General features: G+C 37.1%; 1 protein-coding gene across 1 annotated transcript in view; it reads right to left on the bottom strand.

Moving 5' to 3' along the window:
• Nucleotides 1–27,684, bottom strand: part of LOC131666732 (protein unc-13 homolog A-like) — a 957,113-nt gene that overhangs the window by 153,761 nt on the left and 775,668 nt on the right. Inside the window, exon 14 of the mRNA XM_058939609.1 lies at nt 19,363–19,461. Coding sequence (XP_058795592.1) covers nt 19,363–19,461 — 99 coding nt within the window. The remainder of the gene's footprint in view (nt 1–19,362; nt 19,462–27,684) is intronic.

The raw sequence follows: 27,684 nt of genomic DNA, 5'->3' as shown, positions 1-27,684 counted from the left end.
ATCTTTATTCTTGAGGATTATACTGGTTACTTGTAAAGAGATATCATCAGTGTAAGTGTGGATAAAGTGGTTTATTTTTGTTTTGATTGTAATTGCAGCAACTCCGTGTACTTTATTAAATGGATAATTGGTTTTCTGTACAGTTTAATTTGGTATATTAAGATAGTTTTTACTTGTATAGTGTATTTCTAATATCAACATGATGTCTTTAATTTCATTGATTAAAAATGCTTTTAATTGAATATGCGTCTGCAGAAGACCGTTTGTATTCTAGGTACTGAGTTATAGACTGCTCATTATGCCCTGTTGTTTACTATTACAATTAAAAGATTTCACATAGTATCCATTCTTTGCTTACTTTTTTTACAGCTTTTGTTGTTTGTTTTGATATTTCTATCTCACTCTGATCAGTTTGTTTTGATATTACCTGTGCATATGTTATATTTGAGACATTAGCATTTAAATTTGTATTTGAACTTTGATAAACTTGAATACTGTTTTGATATAGTCGCAATCATCACGTCGAGCGGAACGGATCCGCCCGATGGCTCACTCCTTCAGTACTACAAATGTCATCCTAATGTAGAAGTGGGTGCGGCAGTTTGCATATTTTGTGGAAATTTCAATCACACATCTGAAATAGTGGCAAAAATAAATGCTGGCAGTTTAATTAAAATAATAAACAACTCTTTTGTGATATGTCAAGATCATACAGACTTGGTACTAACCTCTCAGCTACCATCTGGCACATTAACAGAAGAAGCAGCAAAATTCATAGCACAAATAAAAACTGTAAGTAGAGAACAAATTAGATAAGAAATACTAAACGAAATAGGGCATGAAAAACAAGATACAGATGTTCAAATAATGGAAACAATTACTTTCGAAAATTATGATGAATTACATGCATTAAAACTAGAAAATAACTTATTAAAAGAACTTTACAAAGAAACTAAAGAAAGGAATGAATTAATATAAAAATTTCTCACTAAAGAAAGACAAAATAAAACAAGTAACAATTTGAAAAACACATATGCAGAGATTATTGCAAAAAATATATAAAAAAATAAGAGAGTACCAAGACTAGTTATAAAAAAAATAAACAATGTTGATAATTTGAACCTAGAAAATACGAGGTGTGTTCAAAAAGTACCCGGAATTATCGTTTTTCCAAAAAAATATTTATTTCTTCGTTTACATCAATGTGGTCCCCTTCAAAGTAATCTCCCCCAGATATAATACACTTATGTCAGCGTTTTTTCCAATCTTCGAAGCACTCTTGATATTTACTTTTTGGTATGTCCTTGAGCACTCTCAGCGATTCGGCCTTTATTTCTTCAATCAAGGAAAAACACCGTCCTTTCATGGGTCTCTTCAACTTTGGGAACAGGAAAAAGTCACACGGAGCCATATCTGGTGAATATGGAGGTTGGGGCATGAATACGGTATTGTTTTTGGCCAAAAAATTACGAACAAGCAACGACGAGTGAGCAGGTGCGTTATCGTGATGCAAAAGCCATGAATTGTTTTTCCATAAATCGGGGCGTTTTTTTCGGATTCCTTCACGCAAACGTCGTATAACTTCAAGGTAATACTCCTTACGTACGACCTTGTGATAAGAACTCATGATGCACCACGCTCCTGCAATCAAAGAAAACTGTAAGCAAAACCTTCACATTTGATCGAACTTAACGTGCTTTTTTCGCTCTTGGTAACGTTGAATGCTTCTAGGTGGATGATTGTGCTTTGGTTTCGACATCATAATCGTACACCCATGTTTCATCACCAGTTATGACCCTTTCAAGCAAACTTGGATCGTCGTTGACGTCGTTTAACAGCTCCTGAGCGATGTTCATGCGATTGTTTTTTTGGTTAAAGTTCAGAAGTTATGGAATGAATTTTGCTGCCACCCGTTTCATGCCCAAAACATTTGAAAAAATGTTATGACTGAGCCAATTGGTATGCCAACTTCATCAACAACTTCTCTAATTGTGATTCGGCGATCATTCAGAACCATTTAATCCATTTTTTTCACATTTTCAGCGATTGTTGACGTGCTGGGTCGACCGAAGCGTTCGCCATCTTCAACGTCTTCGCGGCCATTTTGGAAACGCTTATACCACTCGCAAACACTTGTTTCTTTCATAGCAGACTCACCATAGGCTTTTTGTAACATTTCACACACTTTGTTACACTTTATTTCATTTTTTACGACAATTTAATACAAATTCTTTGATCCATTTCTTTTAAAAAACGAAAATCACCGAGCTCATAAAAACACGTCAAACCTTAGCGACTACCGCAGACAAAGTAAACAGTGAATATAGCTGAGAATGTTATAATACTTCAGGGGCATGTATACCAACACAATAAGAAAAAATTTTGACAATCGGACTCTCCAGACCCGCGAAATTTAAAAATTCCGGGTATTTTTTGAACACACCTCGTACTATTGTTCATTATCTGATCAAAGACAAAATAATACAAACTAACAAAGTAATTTCTAAAAACAAAGATACTATAATTATTAACTGTATGAATGAAGAAAATGTTAACAAATTAGAAGATACTTAAACTAAAAAATTCTTCAAATCATGCAAAGTAGAAAAAGAACAAATCAAAAAACCAACAGTCAAAGTCACAGGTATAAGTAAATCAATTACAACTAATGAGAAAGATGTTGAAATAGATATAAACCAAAGAATTTTTGCTAATTATGAGGAGAAATGTAAAGTTTTATATATCTACATAAATGAAAGAGACAAAACAAGTACAGCAATATTTGAAGTATCAGCCAATCTATACAAACGTATAAGAGAAAACAAAAATAGAATTTTCATAGGCTATCAGAATTGCAGGGTTTTTGACATAATTAACACAATACCATGCAATAAATGCTCCAGATTTGAACATAGTGCAAATAAATGCAGAAACGATGCCACGTGTATAAAATGCGCTGTCAAACACTCAGCAGATAAATGCAGTTGTGACACACCCAAGTACCCGAATTGCACATTTTACAATATAAAATTTAAAAGCAATTATGATGTTACTCACTGTGCGAATGACAGCCAGAACTGTGAGATTCTTAAAAACAAAATTAAAAACTATTGTAACGGGGTATGCTTTCCGTGTATTAGTATCCATATTTCACTTGGTACGCAATTGCGCTGGAATGTGCGCGATGAAAACAAGAATAAACGATTTTAACTAATCGAGGAGCGGGGAAGAACGGGTAACAAAAAGGTAACAGTCAACCAATTGAATAAATAAAGGGATGAAAGTAAATTACCGTTTTGGTGGCACAGATTTGTTTATTTGCACTACTCTTACAATAGATTTTGCCCGCGCGAGAACGTTTATTCAAAATGCACGACAGCGTTTTGAGCCGCCATTTATTCGCCACTGCGGATGCAATTCGTGCGCTCGCTCGCCCGCTACCGGTTTCTTAATGCTCGCGGATGTGAGAGGAGAGTTATATAATATTACGCGCGACTGTTTGATATAATCGTGACGCGAAGCTGTCCAGCTTAGCTTGAACAATTCGTCGCGTTATCAGGGGGAGCAATCCGTCATCGCCAATCGACGTGCCGCTCAGATTGCCGCCTTTCTTCACAAAACGAGGCTTCCTTGATCGCCCTGTCTCTTCCATCGGACCAATTCGCCGGACTAATAACCAGCCTACGAGAGCATATTGACTATCCAATAGTGATAACAGCAGCAACGGGTTGATTACAATTCACTTGCTTCTGTGACTTCTCTTTAGTTAAAGAGGTTATTACATTTACACTCTCTCTCCTTTCGACGTCAAAGGTTAACTCATACACACTGGTCCTTCTCTCTTTGCGCGCGTTCCACCCCATCTCCGACCGAGATCCCTTTTTCTTTCCCTAGGCCGGTAAGTGCTGCCCTCGCGGTCAACCACGCGATCGAGACGGTAGCACTAACCGGACGCTTACCGTCATAATATATAGAAATGACAGATTATCTGATGTAACCTGATTATCAAAGATTTTTTGGTAAAGTAGAGCGTAATAATTTACAACGCGAGGTAACGAATATGCGATTCAGAATTAACAGCAGTGCGACAATCGCTTCTTTATCTACACCAAGTCCAACAAACCAAATATTATAATATGCACAGAATCATGGAAATCTTGATTATCATCAGCTTTTCTATATAAATGGTTATGTTAGGCACAATAATAATAGTAAAGTGAATAAATCAGATGGTGTTGTAGTCTATATAAACAATGAAATTACAAAAACTACTGAAATTACAAAAACCACTGAAACAATCCAAATCAATAAGGTAAAAATTGTAAATACTACAATTAAGCCCGAAAATAAAAAAGAACTAGTATTATTAGTTATCTACAGATCACACGACATACATAAAACAAAATTTCTAGCAAACATAAAAAATCTTTTACTAATACATAACAATAAGAAAAATTGTAAATTAGTTGGCGATTTTAATTGAGATATACTAAGTCAAGAATTATTAGACCAAGAATTTTTACAACTTTTACTAGAAAATGGTTACTGCCCAGGATACAATTGCATAATCCGACCTTCTATTGATGATATTAGTAAGGGCTCATGTATGGACCATTTTTTTATAAAACTAGAAAATATTAAATACAATACTTACCTACTTAACATACCTTTGAATGATCATTATCCAATTTTAATGACATTAAAATCCATCAAAATAGCTATAAAGCAGATTAATAACAATCCAAAAATAAATTTCCACAAATTAATAAATTTTACAAAAGCAATAAATTGTTCAGAAATAATAACTATAACAGATCCTAACCAAGCTATCATGAAACTAATAAGAAACATTCAATTATGTATAAATGCAGCAAATTACAGTACTAAAAATAATAATTATAGTAACCAACCAAGAAATGCCAGGATAACTAAGGCAATCATTCATTCATGTAAAACAAAAGAAAAACTCTATGACATTTGGAAAAACGATCCCAATAACATAGTGAAAAAAGAAAATTATAAGAAATGTGTTAAAACTTTATACCAGGTAATAAATAAAGCAAAAGAAAACTTTGACTGAATAAAAATTAACCTCAATATCAATAACCCTCGAAATCTATGGACAATACTAAACAACAAATTGGGAAAAAACTCTAAAAAAAACTAATAATATCGATTTTATTACTAAGAAAAATATGAAAATTACAGACACACAAAAAATAGCCGATAAAATGAACGAATTCTTCTGCAACGTGAGAAAAGACTTAAGTAATAAAATCAATACACCAAACAACAAAAACATAGAAATGCCAAAGGTGAACAACAAAACTATATTTTTGAAGCCAACAAATACATATGAAATACAAGAAATAATCCATAAAATGAAAAACAAAAAAGGTGGTGTTGACAGAATAAACTCAAAAGTAATTAAAATTTTAACAAGTTTCTCGGCACCCTAGTCCACATAATAAACACTAGCATTGACAAAGAAAAATGGCCAGATGCACTTAAAGAAGCAGAGATAATTCCCATTCATAGAGACAAAGAATAACATTTATCAACAAATTACAGGCCTATATCACTTATATCGAACTTAGCTAAAATTTTTGAAAAACTAATACACAAAAGAATAACTAGTTTTGTAAATGATTGCAATCTAATTTGAAACAAGCAATATAGTTTCCAGAACAATAAAGGTACACAAGATGTACTCTACCACATAACGAATATAATATACAATCAACTTGATCAAGGAGATCCTATCATTATCACCTTCCTTGACTTAGCAAAAGCTTTTGTTACAGTAAATTACACTATACTGCTAAATAAATTATACTGCTACAGAATATGAGGAAAAGCTTATAATCTTATCAAAAGTTACCTAACTAACAGAAAACAAATTGTGAAAGTAATTAACTACATTAGTAAACCTGAAACAATATATATGGGAGTACCACAAGGAACGATCCTAGGACCCCTGCTTTTCCTACTCTACATAAATGATATTCTTTCGAATATGTCAGAAAATTCTCTTCTATCTTTTACAGATGATACAGTAGTCATCGCATGTGGTAGGAGTTGGATAGAAGTTGAAAGAAACATGAATAACCAATTATAAAAAGTAGGTGACTGGTTAGCCTTACATAGACTATCATTAAACATTGATAAAACAGCATATCTTCAATTTAGAAATAACTGTAATAGCACGCACAAAAACTTGAATATTTCTGTATAAGGCAAAACATATCATAGATAAGACTACATAAAGTATCTAGGTGTAACTTTTGATAGCAATATGAGATGGGACCTTCACTTACAAAATTTATACAAAAGAACGAAGTATTTAACCTTTATCCTTTACAAATTGTCGAGAATAATGAGCACGGAAGTGCTCAGGATGATTTATTACGCCTTATTCCATAGCATTGCATTTTACGCAATTATGGCATGGGTAGGAGCTTATTCTGGTAGAATTAAAGGACTACGAAATTTCCAAAACAGTTTACTTAAAATAGCTAATAAAAATAAATTCATCATTGAGAAACAACCTCTTGATGTAGGACAAACCTTTAGGTTAGAATCACTACTGTATCATTATGATGAACTTTCTATAACATACAATAATAAAAGCAAGAAAACAAGAAACAACAGCCTATAAGTACCAAGAAAAAGTATCCGACATCGGAAATCCATGAGGATACAATTTTCTCAAACAACATATTATTAGATCTTATAACATATATATGTGCTCAAGGTATTTGTAGCCTTCATAATAATAGATCACACTCTAGAATGACCATTTACAATCATAAAAAAATTATAAAGAGACCAACTGAAGAAATGGAAAACATAATTAAGCTAACCAACAAATTCAATGAATTATATGATATAACAACCAATAAAACTATACTAGATACATACAATGATGAATCCTATAAACCCTACATTAAGAGTTTTAAACCAATAACTTTTTTAAAAGCATTACACTCAGAACCAGAATAATCACCTGATGAAAACATTACAAAATATAATCCTATAGAAACGGTTTTTGACATTATAGACCGAATGGCTGAAGCTAACAACATTAAAGTAATAACAAACAAAATTGAGTCGGCCCCAGGCAAGGCAATAGAACAAACAAATTCCATTAGAATGAGTTATGGTGACATCAATTATTTAGGCAACAATAAAGCTATTCTTTACTTCAGCAGAGGTGTACAAGGTACCCAAATTTATACCAATTCCGTTTACGGACTAAAATTCCAACCTAAGCATAAAGATATAATAGTTGTTGATAACACAGTCTTTACATCAAACTTTAAGTGCTACTCTTTTTAACAAAATCAAAGCATTGTTCCCCATTATAGGGTCACATGTGCAGTAGGACTTAAATGCTCGGCCAAACTTTATCACATAGAGAAAATCTGCTATGCAAGTGATAGAAAAGCAACTTACAGCAATAGAACTATGGTCAGAACAATGCTCATTCAATTTTGGTGATAAGTGTATAATATTGTGAAGTACATTAACTAAATTATAATAGTTTGCTTGAGTTGATAGTTTCTTGATTATTAAATTTCAAGTGGACTATACAAATATATTTTTTGTTTTCATTACTTTTATTTTATTTTATTAATTTTAAGCTTAAGAATGTCCAGACCGGCAAACAGGAATACTATTTCCTCTGCTGGATTACATAATTTATTAGTTCTGTAATGTATGTATATTTATTGCGATTATGTAATTAATGTATATATACTCTGGTAAATAAATAAATAAATAAATTTAACGTTTTTTTTTCTTAGTCTAGGAAATAGTTTTTGCTGTAATTGCTTACGAACTGGGCATCCTTTATAATTTGCAGTGTGACTTCCTCTGCAGTTTGCGCATGTTACGTTTGGTATTGTTTGTTTAATAGGACATTCTTTAATTTGGTGTTGTTCAGCACATTTTACACACACAACATTTTTGTAACAATAGTTTTTTGTATGCCCGTTTTTTGGGAAATTTTAACATTGAGGAATTTCTCTTTTAACGTGCAGTGGCTCGAATTTGATTATCATGTTTAATAGTCGTTTCACTTTATAAATTTTCTGGCTTTTATAATCATGTTCAATTTCATCTGTGAATAGCGGCAATGATAGTATTGTGATACCATGCCTTAAACGTGATATGAATACTTAATACTTTATATCCATGTTCTTCTATGACTGTTTTTAATTCGTCTGTTATATGTTATGTGTTAGCTACCCGTAAAATCTAACATTTAAGACTAACCAATATGAAATTTTGTGGCTGAGGCTCACTTGTTATTTTTCATGTAGAAATATAAGTAAAGAGAAAACAGAGAGATGAATAAATGCGTGTTGTGATACCTGTACTCTTATCGTTGAGAAGCTTGTAGAACGAGTTTTCAAAGAGAGATGCAAAAATAAGTGGGTTTTGATATTTTCCGATAAAGTGGAATTTATTCACAGTTCTTAACAAGCGTGTGAGGTACGCTCGTAACTATCAAATACACTGATTTTACGTGGCAGTGAAGATGGAGGTCTAAGTTGTAGTCTTGACTTGAACTCTTATGAACTAATGAACTGCTTGCTGCGTGGCTTCGCGGGCTTTTATAGCTGCCGAACTTTGTTAAATTATCGATATGTGCAAATAGGTTTTATTTACTTTATCGCAATTTGCAGAGTAAGACTTTAATTTTGCCGCCTGTCTGAGTTCATGAGAGTGGAACGACTTTTGCTGACATATACAGATATTGAGTTTCTTTAAGAGCTTGAGTTTCGGAATTTTATAAAGGAATTCGGGAGGAGTCGTAAGACGTAACAAGTTCATATCAACTGACAGGTGAATACTTCTTAATATAACTTTGAAACCATTTGTTCTTTGCGCTGGTAAGTGTAAAATTCCGTGTTTCTTTATTTCAATGCAGTACTAATTGGCAAATATTTTTCGGAAGTTATTGGCTGATTTTTAATTTTGTTTAGTCCTATCAATTTTAAGGTGTAATTTTGATTAGCTATTTAGTTTAGTAGATTTTCTAATAGTTTAATATTCTCTACATTATAAACGAAGATCAGAGGAGATTTGATTTTCAACTTATTTGCTTCGTTGTTTTCTTCTTCACTATGATTTTCTTTTTTTTCTAGAAATATTTTGTACCTGTTTCTTGTGTTACTTAGCTATTAATCCGATAATTGTGTTTGTCGTTTTTTATTTTGGATTTGGTTTTCTGGGCTGTTTCTTTGTCTTTTGCTGCTTAAGATCTTCCAATTTTCGATATTTCTATTAGGGGTGGTTTTGTCATCTCCTGACTAAGTGGCCATTTCAGTCGTTATTTTCTTTTTTTTGGGTTTATTAAATTAAATCTTGAATTGAACTGTCACTTCACTGATTGTCTAATACTTTATCTTTTCGAGTAGAGCGCAGTGTTGGCACGTCTGCACACCTCAGTGGTCAAACGCTGATTACGAGTGAGGCGTTAAGGTGATAATATTTAAATCAGCATCGGTTTATTGTAATATTCTCTAGATAATTTTGTATTGTAAAACCATGGTTTTAGTTTTTCGTTAAATAAGGTTACGCGCCCTGTGCGTGAAAGAGTTAGATGGGGTGCTGCAAGAGACGTCGGTTGAGTCACACCCAGCCCGAACAGTTTCGGATTCCGCACCGGTGCGCGTGTTCTCCGGTGAAGTGTCGCGGGCGTGCGCGCACATGACTGGCCGCTTCTGTGCTCGTGAACATAGGTAAAGAAGAGAATTATGACGAAGAAGATTGTGAAGGAGAGAGTTGGAAGAAAAGAGAGGAGGGGATCAACAATAGGAAAAACAACAGCAACAACAAGAACAGTAACTTATACATCTGGAACAACAAACAAATCTGAAAACTTGCTTAATTTTTATCAAAAGAGCCGTCGCATGACCATCGCTCAGGAGATGTTGAATGAAGTCAATAAAGATCCTGATTTTCTCAAAAAGGTTATAACTGGTGATAGATCGTGGGTATATGATTATGATGATGAAACTAAAGGCCAGCCGTCCCAATAGAAGACCCCAGAAGAGCCAACACCCAAAAAAGCACGCCAATTTCGATCAAATTTCAAGGTTTTGCTCACTATCTTCTTTGATTACCGTGGCGTAGTTCATCAGGAAGTCTTATCACAAGGATGTACGATTAATAAGGTGTATTACCTTAAAGTTATGCGCCGTTTGCAGGAGACAATACGCAAAAAACATCTAGAACTTTGAAAAAACAATTTGTGGATTTTGCATCACGATAATGCCCCTTCTCATTCATCAATGCTTGTAAAAGATTTTTTAGCCAAAACCAACGCTACAGTCATATCTCAGCCTCCATATTCACCGGATTTGGCTCCCAGTAACTTTTTTCTTTTCCTAAAACTTAAGAAACCCATGAAAGAACATCGATTTTTAACGATTGCGGAGATAAAAACTGCATCGCTGAATAAACTCAAGGTTATATCTCAAAATGATTATCAAAAGTGCTTCGATGACTGGAAAAAGTGCTGGCACAAGTGTATTATATCTAACGGGGATTATTTTGAAGGGGACAACATAAATATTGACCAATAAATAAATAATTTTTGAGAAAACCATAAAGTCACCTTACGTTTTGAACACCTCTCGTACATATATATTCCATATACATATATAATACATGTATATGGAATATACATATATAATATGAAAAATATTAGCTCATATATGTGGACTACGGGGGGCGGGGGGAACCTGAAATGTTCTGATCAGAGAGGAAATCAGCTCAGTCACGCATTGATCTGTGGCGGGGAATTTCCGGCGGTCTTAGCCACGCTCTCGAATCTCTTCCGCCACAAGGCCCGTTTGGCTCTTTATCCCCGATTATTTTAGGGCGCCAGACCGCCGTTTGATTAGGGCGATCGTCGGGGATAGGGCCGAATATCGCAACGTACTCCGGTTTGCTTTCAGGGCGACTGCGTAGTGTGGGCAAACGTATGGGGAATCGCGATCTCCTCTATTCCAAGCCTTGATGGCCAACAATTTGGTTTCCTTTCGTATTCTCGTTTGTAATATGCCGGCAGCTCATGTTATGACACTCTACCTCAGGTCGGAAGTTCGTTCGAATTCGCGCGTATGTCACCTAACGTGGGAACCGAAAAATAACGAACCAGTGTTTTCCGATTACAATCATCCGTGGCTGAAAATAATCAGCATGAAAATAAGGTAGGGTAACAAGAAGCAAAATTTATGAAGAAAAATTGATCACTCTTTATTAAATTTATTTCGCCCTACATACGCACGTGGTCTAATTAACTAAAGGTCAGTATAATTCAGCACAATTCTACGTAAATTAAGGATACGAATTAATAGAGAAACTAAAGTTCTTTCAGTCGGTCTTTGATTAAACGAAAATGGCGGAATGGTCAGCGCGACGTAATCGAAGAATTACTACCTGGTTTAATTAGGCTTAATTTCCATCTACGTCCTAATAATCGAACAATTAGTTAGCGCGGCCTAATTCAACTACTAACTAACTTCCGATTAATTTAACACTCACTCTAAATTCGGATAAAGGCGAATGGTCAGCACGAATTAGCTAAATACTAATCTTCTTCGCATAATTCTAATACTCGCGGTAAATTAGAATAGTGGCGAAAGGTCTGCGCGAATCACTTAAAACAATAAGTATCGGCGTCGACGGATCCACGCGTCGCGGAGACCTGTTATACCGAGAAATTCACACCCGCACTGCGCAATTTCTAATAGAGAGTGGCACTTTGCCTACTTACAAATTTCTGCTGAAGATTCGACAAGCGAAATTACTGCGAGAAGAACTAGCACAATTACTCCTTCTGGCTATAAGAGTGGCGGCAAAATGGACAAGAATCGGCTTTTCGTGGTCAAAGATCGCTGTTCTTCTCCTCTTTCCGAGAAGAAATACTATGATTGGTTGATATGCTAATTCGGATATCGGTAGCGCCCTCCGAATATTTCATCATTGATCCGTATGTAAATTAGAAAGATACAGCGCCCTCACTTATTCACCTACTTTCGTCGCTATTTATCCTCTCTCACCCCCCCCCCCCACTAAGTTAGCTAGCATTGATTACTGGGAAAGATCTACCCCTACTCTTATCTATTTTTCTATGCGGACGGAAATCAAATTTTATTCTAATCCGCTTATTGGTCGTGACGTCACTAGCGAATTTCGTCAGAAGTTCGAATTTCGTCGGTTAATTTATCAATTTAATTTGTCGGAATGTTTGTCGCTCGTTATTATATTAAAGGGTATGTCGGTCGCATACGAATTTTCATAATTCGGTTTTTTTCCATTTTCGTTTTTAATTTCAACTTTAATGAATTGCGAGTAATAAAATAATTTAAGTCATTTCATTCGTAGCGCCCTCATCTTCGCATTTACATTTAATTCTATTTATCATTTCGCTCGTTTCATATAGTCTATCTCGCTCGCTCTTATTTAGTCTATCTCGCTTACTCTTGTTTAGTCTGTCTCACTCGCTCTTGTTTAGTCTGTCTCGCTCGCTCACGTTCAGTCTGTCTCGCTCGCTCGCTCTCAGTCTGTCTCGCTCGCTCGCTCTCAGTCTGTCTCGCTCGCTCATATTCAGTTTGTCTCGGCGCTTCAAAATGTCCGCTCGCTCTCTCGCGCGTGCACCTCTTGTTCCTATACCGGTCTTTGGAGCGCCTCCTGGAGCACTCCTGTTTCAGTCAGGTGATGGGTTTCCGAGTGTTTTTTTTCCGGATGTCACTAGTGGTCATCATTGTGAATGTGTGGCGCTCAGGATGTCGCCGATGGTGTGCGGCAGCCCGACACAGCTGATTGCCGGCTGCCACTTCATCGGCGATTGTCTGCTCACCCCAGGTATGCTAGCGTTCCACGAGCGTTAGTGTTAGTGTCTGGAAGTATAACGGATCTACATGTGTCATCAACATGCATTTCCGTTGCATTTCCCAGTTAAGTTTCCCGTGCTTTTTCTCCAGTCGGCAACACGTGGTCGTGAGTGCGTGTGTGCGTGCGCTCTCTTATTTTGTAGTGCGCTTCATTTTTGAGTGTCTGTCGGATCGCGTTCATCTGGCTTGCCAATTTCTCCGGTGTTGTTGTTCGAACATTGAAAAAATGAGTGTTTGTTTTAGGGCGCGTCTGGGTTCGCGTTATACGACTGGTTACGGGGAGGCAAGGGACGGGGATGGCTTTTCTGAGGTGTTGCAAATAATGCAACACTCTCAGGCAAAGCTTTGTAATGTACCGCATTACAGATTTTAAAATATTATATCACGCTATGAATGTTGATTTAGAAATGCATAGATTTAAGATTACACATGATCAGAAAGTGTTGATTTAAAGACGCACGGATCTCAGATCATGAAGTAGACTGATGCCCCTACTGATCTGATGCCCCCCCCCCCCTGATCCGAGGCCTTTCTAATTTACCTAGTCTTGCAAAGTATTGATTAATAATTACAAAAAATTGTCCACTTAATCATAAGCAAAATAATCTTACACCATGATACTTCCTCCCTCATGCTTAACCGTTAATGTAAGACACTGTTTAAAAAATCGTTCTCCAAATCTACGCCACATGTACTGTTGACGTTTGCTGCCAAATAACTAAAATTTTGATTCGTTTGTTCATAAAAGCTTTTTCCAATTTTTAATTCTCTATCTATATACTTTTTTTCCCGTGCAAGATGTTTCTAACGATTAATGAATCGAAGGAGGGGCTTTTTAGCAGAAATGCGTCCATTTAAATTTGCTTCACACAAGCTCCGATTTTCTATTATTAAAATAACTGGTTTATTTTTCGATGCATTAACATTTGATATTATTTGAAAAGCAATTATTTTTCTATCATGTGTACTAATACAACAATGAATTCGTCTTTTTTACTTTTCCGAACTTTTTCTTTACGTGGTTGATCAGTATTACTTTGTAAATCTTGATATCTTTGACATGCGAAATACTGAGCTATACGACATTCCCAATTTTTATTAAATATCAGAATATGATAAATCTTCATTTCGTAAAGCTAACCTCAACTTTTACATGCTTTTCTTTTTAGACAAAGTACTAGTTTTTAATTTGTCATGTTTGACTTCACGTTTTCTTGATTTACGTACACTTTCATACGGTACTTTGCACACTCGATAGTAAGAAACACGTAATGTTTTTGCGATTGCATGAAGAGAAATAACTAAGTTACTTAAATTTTGAATTTAGGATCACTGCTAGAAATTCATTGTCAACTGATGCGTGACATAAATATATCGAGAATTCTTGTCTTTAGTATCTAAATAAAGTTCAAGTTCAAAGTTGTTGATACCCTCAGGGGCCCGACTCTGTTATGTACAAATTTTGTAGAGGTCATTTTCCGATATCTTAAATATTAAAAAAAATCACCCGTAGCCGGTTTATCAAGTAATTGACCTTAAATCGACCTTCTCAAGGTCATGAAAAAAATTTTGAAATACCGTTTTAGACGTAAAATTTTCCGCTCTTTCCGAATCCGGTGTCAAAAATAGGGGTTGCCATTTAAATAAATGAATTTAACCTTGAAAACACCTTAAAAATGGCTTTGAAGGTCACGAAAAGGTCACCATGAAATCTCCGGGTAATCTTCATCCGAAAGTTAAAATGGGACACCCTGTATATAAACATAGTCTTCGGAATAACGCCTGATAAAATAAAATAAAAAAATTGAAAGTGGTTGAACAATAATGAAAAATGGAAAATTTTGTTAAACTGTTTAAGAGCTTAATAATTCAAAAAAAAAAATTTTTTTTTTAATATTTAATTATTCAAAAAAGAAACCTTTGGCGAGAACATTTCAATGGTTTTTTCAAAAGATATTTTCGACAGATATTTGAGATGATTTGCATGTTGGAGTAAAAAATGAATTTATCCGTCTAAAATTATTGACCGGTACTGTACCTAAGTGCAAATCTCTAATCTTTCTCTAATTTTTTCAATTCCTCAGTATCGACAAATAATAAACACGTATTCTTTTATTTCAGCGGAGTTTCATTTTTAAGCTTGCATATGATTATTTAATGTTTACACTCGTATAGCATACTACATGCACGTAATCTAGAATCTGTTTGCAATGAAAGAATCGGCTCTGTTGACCAATTTCCCATTTAACGCTCGCCCGTCGCTATGAAGTGTGTGTGTGTGCTCATTCAGTTGCGCACTCATATTTAATTTAATCTTTCATTTTTGTTTGAGGTGTGGCGGCCATTTGCTGAGCGACCGGAAGAAAGAATCGCGCTAGTTTTGCTAACTTTCCAAGCCCACAAGGGAGAAATCAGGATAAAGAAAGAAAGAGAGAGAGAGAGAGAGAGAGAGAGAGAGAGAGGGAGAGAGAGAGGGAGGAAGAGAACTAAAAAAGGGAAGAGGGTATGTATCGACGAAACGATTGCCGGCAGTAATCGACTGGCTTTACTGTCATCGCCAACAGAAATGAGTCGCATCTCCAACGCACGAAAAGGTCACCGATCGTGCAACAGCAAACATCAGCGAGTCAACACGCGATCACCGCCAGTAACTTTACGTGCGTCGTTGCCGGCTCACAAATAGCAGTGTCCAAGAACAGCCCCGTCGACGGTTAGTGCTCTCTCTCTTTCTTTCTCTCTCTCCCAGTCTTTTGTGCGCATGCTAGCAACTACCCCAGTGTGTGAGAAAGCTGAGAACCGTTGCCACAGACACGCAACATCGGGCCCGAAGAATGCGCGTGAGTGCGAGTCTTTGCAGCGGAGTAGTATTGCACGCTGCTCGACTCGTAAAGGAGTTGCGTAGACTTGAGAACGAAGTGCCGGTTCAGAACTATTCGATTGTGAATTCAAAACCGTGAGTCGTAGTAATATAAAAATTAAATACATTAACTCATTAAGGTTTATGCCAAAACTGGAAGAGATAGCATCAAACTAATTATGCCATTTAAAGGCAATTTAAAACAAAATTATCTTGTAACAGTCCAGCCTGATATGCCTTTTCTCCCACTGCAAAATAGCAACCCGTAGTGCACGATAAAACTAAAGAAAAGCGGTACTAGAGCGAAGGCGCTCTTCTCATATACATATAAATGTGTTAGATCAATTCGGCGAAAACAAGACCATATAAGGAGCCTGACGTCACGAGAGTGGGAAAATTATTGTTTACAATGCAAAATCGACAATTGCAAAGTTTTTTCAAATGAACAAAAGCATTTTTTAGTCAATTTTGATGCGCTGATCTCGAATCTCAAGTTATTATAGTCATTAAATATGTATTTGTTAATTTAATTTACTTTACAAGTAAATAGTGTCAGTAAGTTTGCAAAAAATAAGTATATTGTAAATTCGAATATACAACTGTTATCGTAGCGTATTAAGACAGAGAAGCTAGAATTTGACACTTTGATAACTGATTTTTGACTGAGTTATCAATAAATAAAAAATTTTTATTTATTATAGAAACGATTTATATTAAAAAATTTGTTATTCCATCCTTGATTTTTTAAATCATTAAATTTCAATTTCGATCGAGCCATTTTGCGACAAAACCTGTACAAAGTTTATGCTAATATCAAAAATAGCGTTGTAGGGGCTACCAAGCGTAGAAAGGAGCCAATTTCACAAGTATAAATACGCTCGTCGCTGCGGCAAGAGGATTCACTATCCTACCTTGCTTAGCAGTGCGAGCATTGAATCGACATAAAGACTCAGTTATTTCCTGAGACTGATTTCATTATTCAATGGTTAGCCTGCTAATTTCTTTCCTTACGATAATCTAAGCCCTCAACTCATAAGACTCTCTCTCTCTTACGAGAAAAAGTAGCCTTAGAATATCTCCTCTCTAAAACTATTAATTGCCTAGAAATAAAATCGAATATTCGTTGCGGCACTGTCGGGCTTTTCCTCGATAGATACAACAATACTCAATTGTGTTTTAAACGGCTCATCGAAACAGCGAATATTGTGTTTGCTATTCGGTGATTATTGAAATTTCAGTTCTTATAGAGTATTTAGATGGCAACTTCTTGTTGACTCTCGGAAACACGATTACAAATAAAACAATAAGAGTCCGAACTATTTACTTCACTAACGTGAGATTGAATCAAACGTTACAATCCGTTTTTTGTTTTGCTATTTACAATTGATTATAGAAAGTTATTTAAATAAATTACCTAAAAAGTTATTGTTTTTCAAATCTGCTTGCGACGATCGCTTGTACAAGGAAAAGTATGCAAAAAATTTATATAACATTTTTTTGTTAGACTTCAATTTGGCATAAAAATTATCTATCAAACATTGATCATTTAATTCGATTGAATTTTAATTCAGTATTATTTAGGTGTACTTATAGGTATATCTTGCATAAAGGAACAGAACATTTCTAGCCGTAAAATGCTGTCTTCATCTTACACGATGATATGTTATATATTTTTTCCATATCTTGTTTTATTTCGTGTTTATATGATAAAAAATGACTTAAGTTCCTTCACTTGTTAAGATGTTTACTCGTAAACTTTTAAAGTTATCTTCAATATGGTTTACAAATTTTTCCAATGAAAAATAAATTTTTCCAACTTAAGCACGCAACCATTAAATGCGTCACTTACAATTAGGTGACCGTCGGTATCAAAGTTTTAATGTTTGACAGCTATAAATTAAAGTCTAACAAAAAAATTATAACGAGTCGCATTCTCGTTATGTCTCTCTCTCCCTGCAGCCAGTTTGTTTATTAATCATATTTATACTTTACCATGCATTATAATAATTTGCAATTTGTAGCGCAGTTGAAATGTCAGCGAACAAGGTAAGAGTCGAGTCCTACGATCTATACTATCGATAGTCCCTAGCGCGGATGTCGCGGAGAGACCACGATCGCGAAGGGGAGAGAGAGGGAGAGCGCGCAATTAGTCAGTTGGCATGCGAGCAGAGACAAGTACGGACGCTAGCATAGTTTGACAGTAACATCTTTTCTTTTGCGTTATGAGAGATCTCGAAGAAGTAAGCGAGTACGCAGTGGCGATTATACGAGTCCAAAGATCGCCAGCGATAAGCGAAGGCGCATAGCTGATGTTGACAGGAATTCCGTCAGCTATAAGGCTAGGAAGCGAGAATGCCCGCGTGAGTGTAGGACAGGAGTAAGCGTGGTCGCGATCTACTGCTCGTGCGTTGCTGCCGTTCTAATAACCGACGAGAACTACTGTAAGTACCTACTCGGTTCTCTCTCTCTCTCTCTTAGACTCTCTCTCTCTCCTATCGCTTGCTAACTGCATTTGTCACTTTAGTCTTTCGCCCGACTTACGCACTCTGTCATTTTGCTCGGCATTGCGTCTTGCCTCGAGCCGCTTTAAGCGAATTCGTTGTCCGATCTTGTTCGGTTGCTGACAAAATCGGCGCGCTGCGTTGCATCGTGCCTTGTTCGCTGCCGCTCACATTTCGCCACCACGCGCGCTTGTATCTATTCGTAAGTGCCTGAAATACACGATTCGTTTCTACCAAAATCCGCAGCAACTTATTCCGATACACCTGCCCTATTGTATAACTACTTCGCCGCGAGACTCTTTAGGTTGTCCCTCACCAAGTAACCTGTGGCTCACGACACTCTCCGCGGGCCGAATTTCTACGTAAGGAAGGAGGCAAGCTGATGCGGCTGGACCCAAGCACTGTTCGCACTGGCGCACAGGGTTGCCTTGGATAGCGCACTTCGCTTTGTTAAAATATTAATCCGCGAGAACTATTTATTATATAACTGATTTAGCCCGAAAAGAGCACGAGCTAAAACCCCGTTATAAAATGTAATCAGATTCGAAAAACAAGCACTTTTTAGATAATTTGTTTAACTAACTTTCTTTATAAAAAATTGCAAATGATAAATGAAAAATATGAGTATATTTTTTTAGCTTTGCTTAATAGTGGTATAGTTAGTTTAATATTATCTCTTTCGATTTTGTAATGGACCTTAATTTGTTAATAACAAATAACATTAAAAACAAAAAAAGACAATAACAAACTTCCCTTAATAAAATACTATTGTATATTAATATAATGATAAAAGTATAATATTGGAAATATTTTAATAAACTTCCTCAATATACTTTCATATCACCGGTCAAGGTGTAATCAGTTATCAAGAAATGTACTATATATTTCTGATTAAAGTAATGGTTACTCTGAAGTTGGACAGTATTATAAAGTTTGGTATAATAATACTTCTAAATGATCTATCTTGTCGGAATAGCAAAGCGAAAATACGCCTCCCCATAACATAATACATATATTAGAAATAAGGTCACAAAATTTTTAAAATGTTATGTTATATAATAAAATTAATATTTAAGATGTAAATTTTCCATACCTTTTACAGTTACTTTTTGTTCTCCAGTTCCAGGATTTGTAAAAATATCTACTTGAATACTGATCTCACCTACAGTATCATCTTCTATGCCAGCAATGTCTGTAATATGATATTAATATAATTAATATATTTGAAATTTTAGTTGATTTATATAATTTGTTTTTGTTTCAAGTAAAGATTCTATTCAGAAACTACGCATAATACTGAGACGTGAAGAAACGACACACAAGTAAACAAAAAGGATGGCACTGTTACATACTATCACGAGCAAGATTTAAGCTTGTATATATCTCTCTATCCAGTATTATTTGTATTAAAAAAATATATATCTTTATTTTTCTATTTAATCTAATAGATAAAATTTCTATTAGTTAGAGAGATATGTCACTGATAGCAGGGCAGAAACTAAGTAAGGGCAAAAAAGACAGATAGAGAAAGTGAAAGCCACATCTGTCTGTCTTGAAAAATATGATGATTGGTCGAGCATAACGTGATCTAAGAGGAAGGAAGTAGATAAGCAATGTATGTCTTGGGACACAAAGGAGCCGTTAAAGGAAGCCGCCAATGTATAAGGGATATATGAATGTCCTGGGATACAAAGAGGCCATCCAATGAAAGTGTCGCGATATCGCGATACCGCGATACCTGTCTGTGTTATCGTGAAAAGGCGAGACCTTATGCTGAACGTCTAAAACGCAATCGATATACCTTTCGAGACCTCATGCTGAGCGTCTAAAACGCAATCGATGTATCTTTCGTATTGAAGATGTGTTCCAGCAGTACCAATGCATAAGGGATATGTGTATGTCCTGGGACATAAAGAGGCCGCCCGATGAAGGTGGTGCGTTTTATGCTATGCTAGCTAGATATGAGCCCTTGGAGAGAGGTAGTGTCTTTAACTTGCTAGAAGCGTACATTGTATAGCATGGATATGCTGTAGTCAGAAAGAGGGTGATGAAACGACCCCCCAGAGTCGTTTCTTAATCTAGTCATGACTCCCCCCCCAATAGTAAATACCTAATATACTAATAAATGTTATTAAGTTGAATGCTAGCTAGGCGTGAACTCTCCGAGAAAGGATAGCGTCTCTAGCTTGATAAACTATGTGCTGGCTAGGCGCGTACATCAGGCTCTTTCAATCTCTCTCTCTAGCAATTGTGACGATTTATCTATGAATTTAAATTATATAAATCCTTTATTTCACTCTTTCATGTAACTATCCCCTCATCAGCCTACATAGTGGAAATCGCTGTTTTCAGTGACACCATAGTGCTTAACAGCCGTGCTCATCCGGCAAAGAGAACAGTCTTCCGAGACAGCTCGTTTCACTAGCTTTTTCAGCTAAACCAGCAGTAGCAGTAATAGTAGTAATAGTAGTATTCGTAGTGATAGTATAGTACTAGTAGTAGTAATAGCAGTAATAGTAGTAGTATTAGTAGTAGTAGCAGTAATACGAGGGTGGTCCGATAAGTACTTAGCCTCACCGCCCGATGGCGCCACTCTCGCAAAAGAAATATTCTATCACCTAGTACAACCTTTTCGATGGTTACTGTCAAGATTTCAGCTGGATCGGAGTTGTAGTTTATTTCTGAGAGCGTGTGAAAGCAAGTGTGTCCGTTGATTTTTGAAAAATGGAAAAAGAGCAGTATGGGTCGCTGATTCGATTCTTGTTTTTGGAAGGGAAATCGCGCAGCGAAATCAAAAAGCGCTTGGATGCTATGGACGGTGACTCTTTTCCTTCGATGGCGACCGTCAAAAATTGGTTTAACGAGTTTCAACGTGGTCGCACGTCGATTTTTGAAGAGCCACGTCCAGGTGCTCCGAAAACAGCTACCACGGAGGATAACGTGACAAAAATTCACGATCTCGTATTGGCAGATCGACGATTGAAGGTGCGCGAGATAGCTAAGATCGTAGGCATTTCAAAAGACCGCGTGGGTCATGTCCTGCATGAAATTTTGGGCATGAGAAAGCTGTCGGTACGATGGGTGCCGCGTTTGCTCACTCCAGACAACAAGCGCAACCGTGAGACAACTTCAGAGCAATGTCTGACGCTGTTTAAGCGCAATCCGAAGGAGTTTCTGCGTCGTTTCGTGACAGTCGACGAAACATGGATCCATTGGTATACACCAGAGACCCAGGAACAGTCGAAACAGTGAACTTTACCCGGCGAAAGTGCTCCGAAGAAGGCGAAGACTGCCCCATCGGCCGGAAAGGTGATAGCCATCGTTTTCTGGGATTCACAAGGTGTGATCTACATCGACTACCTGGAGAGGGGCAAAATGGTCACAGGGCTGTACTATGCCGAATTATTGGGCCGATTTGACGTCGAATTGCAGAAAAAACGGCCCCATTTGGCGAAGGAAAAAGTGCTCTTCCACCATGACAACGCATCGGCTCACACCTCCGCTGTCGCCATGGCCAAATTGGTCGAATTAGGCTACGAACTACTGCCCCATCCACCGTATTCTCCAGATTTAGCCCCGTGCGTCTTCTTTTTGTTTCCAAACTTGAAAAAGTCACTCGCTGGGCGGACATTTGAGTCGAATGAAGAGGTAATCGCTGCCACGGAAGCCTACTTTTCAGACCTCAAGGAAACGTATTTTTCAGACGGGTTAAAGAAGTTGGAGCATCACTGGGCCAAGTGTATCGAACTAAAAGGAGACTATGTTGAAAAATAAAACACCACTTTTCCAAAATTTTCGTTTTTCTTTTGTAGGCTAAGTACTTATCGGACCACCCTCGTAGTAGTAGTACTAGTAGTAGTAGTTGTAGTTATCCTACGCGCATTTCCAGCGTAATGGCCAATGGTTTCTATTTCTCATTTTGAAAATACAGTACGTGATTCATGGAAAGCTTATTACAACTCAGATGCAGACAAAGATGATTTTATTAGATATGTATATTTCTTTAAGGTATATACTGCTTTGAATTCTCTTGAAGAATATATGTTGTGGACTAACTTATGTAAAACAATACGACAGAGATATCAAACTTGCGCTTCTCATTTAAATTCAATTGAAATCAATTTAAATAATTTTTTAAAAGTCAGTGGAAATGTTAACCTATTACAAATCATTCCAAACTAAATTCAAGGGGATGGAGTTATTTGGAGTGTGATAAATTCTGTATGTGAAAAACGTATCATTACTGCATTCATAGCCAATCAAGAACATACAGATATAAAGTCATTCTTAAAAGTAGCAAATAAACTCTTACAATTACAAATACCAAAATATCTTACAATTCATAATGCTCTAAAAATAAATATAGAAATGTGAGCTCAATTTTCTGTAATAAAATATAATATAAAGGATTCATATAATATTCAAATAAAGTATTTCAATACTGAAAATGTTTTCATTTATAGAACGACAGATCTTCAATTATGGTTTACAAAAAAATATTGAAGATGTTATATTTAAAAATTTAGAAGAATTTCAAGATAAATATTCCAGTTGGACATTAAAAACTATCATTGGCATTACTGTTAATATAAATAAATTTAATCCTTTCAAACCTGGCTCTTATATTCAACTATCAAAATAAATAGTAGATAAAAAAATATGTGTCAATGTTTAAAATACACATAATGAATGTTTTCAATGGGCTGTGCTTGCCTGTCTTCATCCAACTAGATTTCATAGCGAAAGAGTTAATAAATATATCTTTTTTGCAAAAGAAATTAACATTCGATAGCATAAGCTTTTCTCTTGAGATAAAAAATATTCCTAAATTTGAAAAGTTGAATAGTATTTCAATAAACCTATACATACTAAAAAACATGAATTTAAATTCGAAATCTCATCCTATCATTGAAATATCGGAGCTAACAATGTATATCTAAGAATTGAAATTCGTAAATTTTAATCGAAATATTGAATACTGTTTTAGAGTTTGTCAACATGCAGTGATTAAGAACAAAAAAATTTTGCGAGATAAATATAGGAAAATGCTGATAAAAATGTTAAACAACTTTTGAAATCGTTAAAATTATATGATTTTTGTCAAAATTTTGTAAATAAAAGTCATGAATGATAAAAATACATGGAAAAGTTCACCAAAAAGTCCTCAAAGACTTACAAAATAAAATATGCGAAAAAATAATTGAAAAAGTCCTCGAAAAAGTACACGAAAAAGACCACAAAAAAGTTTTCAAGAAAGTAAATAAAAAAGTAGACAGCAAAGTCCTCAGAAATGTCTTCAGATAAATTCTCGAAAAAATTCTAAAAAATGTCTTTAGAAAAATTCTCAAATAAGCCCTTGAAAAAGTTTTCATAAACTTCCTCGAAAAAGTTCTCAGAAAAGTCCTCAGAAACGTCTTCGAAAAATTACTCAAAAAAGTACACGAAAAAGTTCTCGTAAAAGTACAAAAATAAATCCTCAAAGATATACACTAAAGTCTTCGGAAAAGTTATCAAGACAATAGACATAAAAGTCCTTAAAAAAGTTTTTAAGAAAGTACAGAAAAAAGTACTTTTCTGAGGACTATTCTTTTTTTAAGTACTTTTTCATGTACTTTTTTGAGAACATTTTCGTGGACTTATTTCAGAACTTTCTGAGGATTTTTCGTGTATTCTTGTGTATACTTTTTCGGAGACTTAATATAGGACATTTCTGAAGACTTTTTTGAGGACTTTTTCTTATACATTTTTGAATTACTATTTTGGATACTTCTTTGAGAAATTTTCAGATGCTTTTCCGAGGACATTGTTCAACTATGTTATTAAAGACTATTTGGAGTATTTTTTGCGTTCATCTCTAGATATTTTACCGTGTTTTTTTTTTGAGGACTTTATTGGGTACTGTATTAAAAAATTTTTGGGGACTTTTTCAGGACGCCTCAAGGACATGCTGTCCCTGCAAGTTTTCAAAATTACTCAGAAATTTCTTCAGATGTCCTTCAAAAATTTACAAATTCAAGTGGAATCTTTTAAGGACTTTTTGAGGAGTTTTCGAAGACTTTCTGAATACTTTTCCACGGGTTTTTGAGGATTTTATAAAAAATTTTTACATTACCTATGAATCTGCAGAGGGTGGCAATGGTGGATGAACGAACAGAGGACCGAGGAAAAAGTAAAACATACAAAGCGAAAAAACATTTTCTTCCGCTAAAAATTTTATTACATTGATATGTAATAATTTTATGATTATGGAAAAAAATATTTTCATTTTCATTCTACACCAACCAACTCATCATCGCAACCAAATTAAACTTCGCAGAACTAAAACTTAATAATTGTGACGGTAAACGTCAAGTTAGCGCTAACTACGTGACCTTATCGTTGTCCGTGAGGGCAGCACCTTCCGGGGGGACAAAAATATGTAATAAAGGAATTCTGCACGCGAGCAGACGGAACGCGCGCGAACGAATTTGAACCAGTGAAGCATCGACTGTAGTTGAGCCCGCCCGCTTCTGTTGTTACCACCGCCGATTTACGTGCCCTAGCCGTCTGTACGCTTCGTGAACTAGCAGCCAGTGATCCAGGATTGTAGCCGCCGAGGAGCTGCCAAGCTGCGAGTCAGAGGCCCGATCGAGAGATCCAGGGAGAGTGTGTGAGGTTTCGCCATCGAGGGCGAAACCAGTACGTGCGCGCGTTCGCGGCTCGCGAATATCAAAAACAATAAGCGACTGTTCCGTGCTGTGCGAGTTGCTGTGACTGTCTCCGATCACTCACGATTATAAGGTAAGCTGGCCAGCTTAATTACGCGATCGGAATTACATGTCGGATAAATAACTTTCGGTATTCGATGCGTGCGTGTGAGGCTCTAATATCAGAGAGCAGCGAGCGTACCGGCAAAGCGTGTTGCCGATGAGCGAGCGTGCGTGTAAACAAACTCGCGGGCCGACCTTTGTGAGTTAGAAAAATAATAAAGCATCCGATCTATAATACTAACAAGTGTTTTCGTTGATTCTCTCCTCACATAGCTTCCACTCAATTTAGCTAGGTTATAAACGACAATCGGTTGACCGGCGTATGCTTTCTCGTGCTCTCCCGTATTAGTAGTGAGCATTAACGATTCACGCGTGTCCCCTTAGCATAATCACGCGACGTAATTATTAAACGGTTTTACCCCGTTACATGGCGCCCAACGTCAAAGAACCTACGGTGTTTTTGATTGTGCAAAACACCGGTTCTTTATATTAACCTTGCGCTCGGTCAACCAATAGCTCAGGTGGCAGTCAAGTGTTGTTGTGCGCACTCGACACCGAAAGCCACCAGTGTAAACAATACCTGTTAGCTAGCTTGCGAAGGCCCGCCGCGGCGAAAATTTGTAAACAAAACCTGTGAACGCGTGCGAGTGCGACCGAAAGATTCTAGAACGTAAACACCAACGAATCTTGAAAATTGCCGCAAATAATATTATACCCGTTGGCCCGGGGAAAAACTAACACCGGCAATTTTCAAACGGGATTAATTCAATTGAATAATTTTGTTCGACATTGTATTGTGTTAGCATAGTTTTTTTAATATTATTGTCTGCGATTATTGGTGTTTACGCACAACGCTCATTACAATATTTTAGATACTAACTCACACAGCCGTGCTAACAAACAGTTAGTACGTCTGATAGGTAGGATCATTATATTGCGTATTTACGAGCAAAGAATCTTTCGGCAATTAATTCATTAAGCGCCCTTGATCAAGCCCAGTGTTGGCAAATAAAAATTTTTTTTTATTCTTCAATTCGGCGCACGAATTTTAATATAACACTCGCACGCGCGTATAATACCTGCATTTTTACAAACAAATTCAACCGCAAGTAACCTAACAGCAAATCATGGACCGCACTCATACTGAAGTAGAGAATTGGGTATGGACGCTCCAGGAAGAGGAGATAGAAGAATACCTCGACCAGCTGGAGCTCAAGACTAGCGGGAGCAAGCTCTCGAGAGCTGCCCGACTGCATAACTGGCTACTCGGCGAATATTCCGCAGCAGATTTTGCGGAAGTCGAACACCAAAACAGCAGTCCAGCCAAAAAAGCCGCCCTACGCTCAGAGCTAATCGTGTCCCTATGCCAGGAACACACAGCATCCGAGCAGGAAGGAGAACACCCGCTAGCCCAATTACTACAGAGTGCGGACGTAATATCGCGGGTTCAGAAAACCGCGATAAACATCGCGAATGCCCTGGACAGCGGAGAAAAATCAAATAGCAATAAAGAAATTACTATAACAACTGACGAAGGATTCCAGTTTAAACTCCCGCCGGCATTCGCAATTATGATTCAAGACCTCATTTTCCGATGCAGGGAACATGAGAGGAAATGGGAGGTCCAAGAATCGCGAAATAGAAATGCGTCTGACCTTACCCAAGTTATGCAAGAAATCGTCCAGACCAACGTCAGGGCGCAGGAACACATGGACAACCTCGTGACCAGGATTACGGAACTGGAGAATGCCGCGAACAAAAGTACGCGGCAAGACGAATCAAACATTTCCAAGGAGGAACCGCAACCCGAAAACACGCGTAGGAGTGTCGCATTCCAGGACACTTTCACATGCCATTACGACGCAAGGCTACCCCAGAGCACTCCAGCCGGACCAGGCCTAAGGCCCACGGGGGCCCCCGACAGGACCCCCCGCCGAACGCCCCCTTTTGGAGAGGGTGGACAGCATCAACTCGGTGGAGTTAATGCTGAAGTGAGCAACCACCCGCCGAGCATGTGGTCATCCCAACAGACGTCGAGCCCGTTATCCACAACAAGGGACGTCGGCCGCATCGTCAGGGGATGGAAGCTCAGGTTCTCCGGAGAGGGCAACGCGAGCATCGACACCTTCTTAACGAGATTAGAAAACTCGAGGAGCAGCGCTGGACTCACGGAAGACGAGATGCTCACGGCTGTCTCCGAGTTGCTCACCGGTCCTGCCCTTGTATGGTTCGAGGCGATGAGGAATGAATGGTTCTCCTTCGCGGATTTCGAGGCAGACGCCAGAGTATGGTTTGGAACCAGCAGGCAACAGCAGCAGCGTCTAATCAAAGAGGTACAAGGCCGATATCAGGGCCCAGACGAACCCGCGAACGTGTATATCGCGAACCTGATGGGCCTAATGAGTCGGCTAAACCCCAGGATGACGCACGAGAGTCAGCTAGACCTGCTTCATACCAACCTCCTACCGGAAATCCAAAGCCAAATACGGAGATCAGAAGTGGACTCCGTACGAACCCTAAACGTCCTGGCCATGACGGCCCAGCACAACTTGCATCAGCGGAGGATGGAGCGGACGATGCCAGACCCTCAGTCGACTTTGTATCCTGAGATGGCATATCATCCCCGCACCGACGCGAGCAAGGCTCGTAAAGGGAAAGTGGCTTCC

This window comes from Phymastichus coffea, unplaced genomic scaffold (assembly GCF_024137745.1).
Source record: "Phymastichus coffea isolate CEN01 unplaced genomic scaffold, Cenicafe_Pcof_1.1 PCOF00004, whole genome shotgun sequence".
Classification (NCBI taxonomy): Eukaryota; Metazoa; Arthropoda; class Insecta; order Hymenoptera; family Eulophidae; genus Phymastichus; species Phymastichus coffea.
Note: the sequence above shows the minus strand (reverse complement) of the source record. Positions and strands in the feature narration are given on the sequence as shown.